Source organism: Pocillopora verrucosa, chromosome 13 (assembly GCF_036669915.1).
Source record: "Pocillopora verrucosa isolate sample1 chromosome 13, ASM3666991v2, whole genome shotgun sequence".
Classification (NCBI taxonomy): domain Eukaryota; kingdom Metazoa; phylum Cnidaria; class Anthozoa; order Scleractinia; family Pocilloporidae; genus Pocillopora; species Pocillopora verrucosa.
Window position 1 is genome coordinate 11,574,623 of NC_089324.1, and position 7,084 is coordinate 11,581,706.

At 37.2% G+C, this 7,084-nt stretch overlaps 1 protein-coding gene across 1 annotated transcript in view; it reads right to left on the reverse strand.

Annotated features, from left to right (window-relative positions):
- LOC131798993 (disco-interacting protein 2 homolog A) overlaps positions 1-6,769 on the reverse strand; it is a 32,430-nt gene extending 25,661 nt beyond the window's left edge. The window contains 2 exon segments of the mRNA XM_066160179.1: positions 1,680-1,790; positions 6,661-6,769. Coding sequence (XP_066016276.1) covers positions 1,680-1,790; positions 6,661-6,739 — 190 coding nt within the window. The 5' untranslated portion in view covers positions 6,740-6,769.
- Positions 6,770-7,084: the final 315 nt, after the last annotated feature.

Genomic DNA, 7,084 nt, shown 5'->3' on the forward strand with positions numbered 1-7,084 from the left:
AATATCAAGTAAAGGATATTGCTTGATTTAAGACTAAATACTTGTGGTAAATATTATTATATAAAATGTATCGCAGATAATGAAGAGAATTTGACAGTTTGATCCTGGGGCTTGGTGGCAGGAGCTTATGCAAGACTGATTCACCTGCTCACACTTAAGGCACCACATTCAAGGCACTCTAGGGAATTAAAACTTGATTGCCTACAAGATAAGCTAAAATTTAAACCGTTTCACAGGCACTGATCACAACATGCACCTTAGTGACAATTTTAAGAGAAAAGATATCAAATACTGCTGTCTGGTTTGGGTACATTGACTATACATGTAATAGAAGTGAAATAAATATGCATATCAGGGAAATTAACTGCAAATAGCCCAAGATGTTAAAAATGGCAGCTTTCACTTGTTGTAGTTTGATGAATGCAGTAAGGAACTGATAATATAAAATTTTATGCATTATGCACCCAAATCAGTTTTTAATCAATGGACAGCACTTGACATGTATCCCTATGAATGATAATGAGGTATTTATAAAAGTCCCATCATTTGAAAGTTGTTCTTGAATGGAGAAGCCACATCCTCTACATCAAGGCTAGGAAAAGTCAAAGGCAACAAAATGAGGTTAATCTGAAAATTGACTGGTGTCGACAAGGTTGTGTTGAAGGTGTCTCTAAACTTATATACCGTGGCCATCTTCAAATTCAAATTATCTCGCAATTACCATATTCAATTATCAACATTCGCCGAGGAAAAAATGAAGAAAATTTACGAATCACTCCAAAATATCAATCCTCTTCACGGAAAATGTAAGGGTACATTCCAGATCATCATTAGTACGAGCAAACAAAGACAATCTCGCGCACAAACAAATATTGCCATAAACAACAAAAGTTAGTCATATTTAAATGATTGATTCTCGACGTCTCGATTTTTTTATAGGGCTAAACTGCTTTAACCCAGATTAAAACACTGCAAGCTTGTAATTTTTTCGCATGGCTTCAAATAATTTTAAGAATATTTCGCAACCCGTTTGAAAAATAAAAATATGTCGACATTTTCAAGCTGTCAAAAAAATTATTTCCACTCGGTTCGTTTAATCAAGTGCTACCTGGGGGCTAAAACATTCTTTCAAAATCCCATTCATAGGGAGATCGCAACATGTAGTTAGCCTATTGACGATGTTGAGTCAAAACATTAAAAAAAATCATTGGAAATCTGCAAGCAGTTAACTTATGTTGCCGACGAAAGTAACATCGCTTGATGGATTGTACTTTCGCAATAATAACTGTTTATACTTTTGCTATGTGCATAGTATTAATATCAATAACGTTTTTCTTTACCGTTGCACGAGTTTTTAAAACATGATGTTGACACAGTCATCACCGAATCGTGATCACACAGGGAAATACCGAGTGTAATCTCTTTATATATGCATGACTTCATAGTTTTTTTCCAATGCAAGGTAGCGACACAATCACGTTAGCTATGTGAAGATTTCGCTATAAATTACGAGCCACAAGGAAATTTTTACTCGATTTTACACTCCCTTTGAATCAAGACAAGCCAAACAGTTTTACAACTGCTGTTTTCAATGAAGATCAACCAATATTTTCTGTAAATAAAACATCGGCATATTTCACTTCCCTTCATTTACTTCCAAGACAGTTCGACACACTCACCTTCGGCAAGCTCTGTATTCAACTCACGTAGTTTTTCGAGCACTTGTACCGGTAGGGAAGATTCTGGCGGCTCTGCCATACTTGTTGGTCTTGATCGCAGTAAAGGTTCTGCTGAAAAAATTACAAAATTCAAGGCATGAATTGGGCGAGGCGACAGCTTCTGTCGACACTGTTTACGTGCACTACTCGCGATCAAGCGCGAGTACTCTCGAGCGTCACGTGACAAATTTCCCTGGACTACTACCCAGCCTGCAACAGGATCACCATCGGCGGAGACATCTTTCGCAAATTTTACCGTAATAATTAATAGTTATTAGAATTCTCTGCTCATGTTTCTTTATCAACACCGATAGGATTTCCTTTCTCTGAGGAACAGACGATAACACGCCGGTAACATTTATAGATCTGTAGTCGTGATAAGATTGCGTGACATGTTCATTTGAGGCTGTCACGCACTCTGCTCCACAAAGCGTAGTTTTCAGTTTCTTTTGCTAAGTTACTTTTCCATGATTGATTCGATTTAAAGGAAAAAAGTTTGGACAGTTGCATGACTAAATGAAAAAAGACAACAAAATTTTTCTACTTGGCTGTTAAACTTGTCAGAACTTATCGAAACGGCTGCAACTTGGCTGTAACAGTCTCAAAATTCAGGAGTAAGTATCTAAAGAAACTGTGGTGCTGCGTCGATAGGGTCACAACAAGATAATTTGGTTTTATCGACTGAGTTGGTAATGTAAAGGTTTTCTAAAGCTTGACTTTTCGAGCGTTAGCCCTTTGATCAGAGCAATAGCCCTTCGTCATTCACTCTGACGAAGGGCAAACGTAAGAAACGCAAGCTTTAGAGACTCTTTACGGCGTGGAATAATTTCCGGGTAAAATTACACGCCTGAAAATACGACACTGTAATGTAGAAATATTGATAAAACCTCTTTACATAGAACACGAGAATTAAATGTTTTGTATATGAACGAAAAAGGGCCCCATTGCGGGCATTTTGATAGCCATTTGGCACCCAAATATTTCTCCATAATTTTTTTGCGGGGTTTCTGTTTAACTGGCGCGGGTTCCACTCCAATCAGTCTCTTGCAAATGTCCCTTATGATATTTGCTTGATGTACTCAGATGTCATGTAACGACATCGACCGTGAATTATTCTCCGTATAAGAAAGTGCGACATACAGGTAACAGGTGTAATCATTAACATATGAAATAAAACTCAGCCAAAAAGTATCCGCGTTATTGAATTATCCTCGTAACATCCAGCGGTAATTAACTCAAAAGGGTTCACGCATACTCCTGAACAAAATTGTTTGTTTAAGTTTTAAGTTCAAGCCTTTTTCCCGTTAGATTAATCCGTTGATGTCAGATCAATAGTGTTTGGAATAAATATTTAAAGACATTGTGGTTTGTTTAAATTTCAACAACCATCGCCGCTACCTTGTGAATATAATTCCTCTTAATCCCAAAGTTAACTCGATGAAATTAAATTTCCTACAAAACGTAATGTCATTTTTCCGCTGTTTTCTTTGACACTTTGAAGTTATTATCATTACAAAGTAAGCTAGCTTCATATGGCATTGTATGGTCGGGCAGTGCTCACAAGTCAGTTGCAAAGATCGTCTCCGTGGGGTGTCAATTCCTTTTGTTTTTCTCCGGTTCTATTCCATAAAGAAAATAAATCACTCCACTCACCGTTGAAACGAACATTGCGGGGATACGACCATCGTTTGTGAACTGCCATCTTCGCGGCGAAGTGCTGTTTTTGCCTTGTAAATAAACTGCCTTCACAAAACGACTAGGCGACGAAAAGTGAACCTGAATTGTTTAGGCCTTTTGTGGGTATGACGTCACACACGTTTATATGGAATACGTTTTTAAATTTCCACGTGGAATATTTACGGAGGGTAGCTACTGCTCGCAAACGTTGCTTAATAAGCCTTGAAGTTTTCCTTTTTTTCAGGATTATGTTTGCCGGTATTTCAGATGATCTGGTATTTCTCTTTTAGATGTTTTTGACAAATCTGTCAATCGCTGTTCTATTTTTCTCAGACAGGAATATAAATATTTATTATTCGCATAAAAACAAGACAATGGTTTATGATTTTTTCCCTCTCTTAAACAACATATAAAAAAGCAAACGCACTCACGCAAAGTGTCAAATGTCAAAGGTTCCTGTTAGTTCGAACTGTATCAAAGAGATCGAACAAAAATGTTCTTCAGTTCTATCGATTGAAACCTAAGACTATGAATCTATATCATTAAGTGCAAAGCTGTTTTCTTAAATGAAACTAATTTTCAAACGACATCCGTCGGCTCAACTCGTACAACACGCGATCAACCTCCTCCAAAGTATCACAATGAAAAAAATTTCCGAACTGCAAAATATAAGAAAGTGGTTTCACTGATAAGGGTGTGTACTGTGGAATGAATAACCAGCCTGGCCTAGGAGACCAACTACGAAAATCCTAATTTTCCGACGAAACTCCGTGATATTTTGTCCGGTACCTTTGTAAACAAAGATAAATACCTATACTGGAACAGTCGTAACAAAAGGAAAGTATTGTACATAATCAGAGTAATATCCAACCTTTTTACTTATAATTCTCTTTTGACTTAGTGTTCGGAAAGACTTAAAAATTTGAAAATTTGCTAAATTTTAAGTATTTCCGAACACTGATCCAATTTAGTTTCGGCAGTTAGGCAGCTTAGATGATTTAGTTAAAGCTATCACGGCAATCTTAATTACTGATCCACCTTAATAAGACTAGCTGTTTGCGGGTCAGCCAATGTAATATATTGATAATTTCAAAGCTGATTGAAAGGGAGTGAAGTTTAGGACCATCCAGTTGTTAGCCCGTACTACTCTAGAGAGTCATACACCTAGAATTAAAGATCTGGAAATTGAAATATTATGCCCAAACACAAACTGAAGCGTTTCAGGAGAACTTAGGGATGGTTGTTTTGACTCTGCGTTTTGCCTTATGATTCCCTCATAGGATTTTCAAGAGGGTCCTTCCGGATTACATTTTAATGAGATAAAATGTATTTATATGGTCTTACACCAGTGATAAAGTCATTATCTTGAATTTAAATTTGAAATAATTTTTTTTCGCCGTCATGTACTCCTTTCGCGGTGGTTTCAAGTGGATGAGTTCATTTCTGGTGAATTTCAAATTGGCCTTCACGTGAAGAAGGGTTTTGATCGACTCTGTTTAAATAAGAGTTTTGAGTATCTCTAGAGATGGACTTGATGGAAATGCATTTGAACCTTAGAGCGAAGAATGAAAAAGAAAATATTGCCTCTGGCCTCGTTAAAACCACACTGGCGAACGCATTTGAAGATCTTTCGATCCAACCTATAAACCACTCAAAAACATGATTGAAAATGACTGCAAAGATGACACTGAAGACAATTGAAAAAGACTTTTAAAAGGAAGGGGTAAATGTATTTTTCAATTACTTAAAAACTCAAATTCTATTTTTGGAAAGCATGTGGATTGATAAAATGTGCAGTGGAACGCCAATAGCCGAACTCCATAAGATTAAAAGGAGTATTGACGGCGCCGTCCGGCCTCGGATTGGAGGTATGGCGTTTTTGTAGCGACTAAGCAACTCGCAGATTACAAAGAGGTGAGTGAAGGCGGCAATTTATTAAAGACACGGTATTATTTATTACCTGAGAGGGAGGGGAGGGGGCTCGGAGGATTTTGAGGGGGATCATGTGGTTTTCATGAGCAACGGTCAGCGGGAATAAGTCGTCGCTAATTGAAGTGGGGACTTTAAAAATTGACTGAAAATAAGGGTGGATTATTAGAATACTACCGAGCCTGCGGTTGGGATTAGGTAAATTTTATTGTGATGCAACCAAAGTCCTACACCCCCCCCCCCTCCCCCCGGGCGATAAATAACGAACAGTTAAAGTCATTACCAATGAAGTCCGCAGAATATCGGATACTGTGTTGTGATTGGTTAATGTTCTTATAGATGGGAAAGGTATAGACAAGGTTTTCGCTGTGAAGTAATTATACAAAAATTCTTTTACATTTGTAATAGCGTAACGAGTTAAAACTAAAACATAGGTTTGCTATCAGTTTCTATTCGTCCTAAGCCTTACAATAAATTTTTCCGTCAATGTGCTTTTTAAATTGTACGTTTGTACCATTGGGTTTCTTTCGAACAGACAAAATGTCATTCATGACCACCATATCGGTCAAAACTATCCATAATTGGCTCAATGTGACAGACATCATTCACAAGTTTCATAAAGTCATTATGTACCCTCGCTTCGGTACGATCCCCCTTTCCCCCTCCTCCCCCCCCCCCCCACGACTAGGTAAGTTGCACTTCAAGATCTCTTTTACTTGCCAGTTGTAAATGTTGGTAGCGAGAGAACCTGCATAACATGACAATGACTATATTCACAGATTTATATTAGAGGATTTCAAAAAACGATTTTAAAATGTTGATCATTATTGCGTTGGTGATGTCAAGCGGAACTTGACTTCAACTCAGTTTAAATAGCACAAAAACATGAATCGACGAGTTGATTATCTGTTCTGTTTTTAAAGGCTTCTTTTCAGTAATGCTTAAATTACAGTCCACCCGCAGAGATCATTTCTTTGCTTAAAAATTTCTTATATTATCATGAAATAACTATATATTTTTATTAAGACCAAATCTTTGTTTTCAATATAAATTTCAGAAGCAATTTTGCTTTTTCCTTAGCTACATCGAAGGTTAATTGAGACCATTGAAAATTCTGCTTTCGCTTTATTTAAAGAAAAATACTCAGATAAATCCTAGAGATTTGTAATTCCTATTAGCAAAGGAAATCCGGACGTTTAGCTAAACCCATGAGGTTATAGCAGCTTAGGATTTCACCAACTAAGTTACAATCATACCAGCTGAAAAGTAAACAGGTGAAATGCAAGTGATACGAGAACCTAACAAAGTGCTTCATTGAAATAAACACGTTACAAACCTGTCTCTTTTGAATGTATCCCGGATGCAGTGGAGCCGTATACCGAATATCGAAAGAGCGTGCTAAAAATCCAAGCCATTGTGGTAGCTGTTGAGCTCACTGCCACGTATGAAACCCACGCAACAATTTTAGAGGACTTACAAAGAAAAACAAAAGATTTGTACAGCATTTATACCTAGGTTATTTGTATAGTCTACTGATGTTATACCGCGACAAGCACCAGCGTTAACCACCAGTAGAATTATACGAAACAAGCGATTTGATTGGTTCGTTTTGCTTTCTGTTACCAGTCCACGTCGAAAACTTGACATGTTTATAAGTCTGTTATTTACAGTCGCTGAGGGCATGATATTATGGAAGTTGCAAACGTTTTTTGACTGCTCCCTTTTTTCAAAACTACTCACATGTAATGACAAAGGCTTCT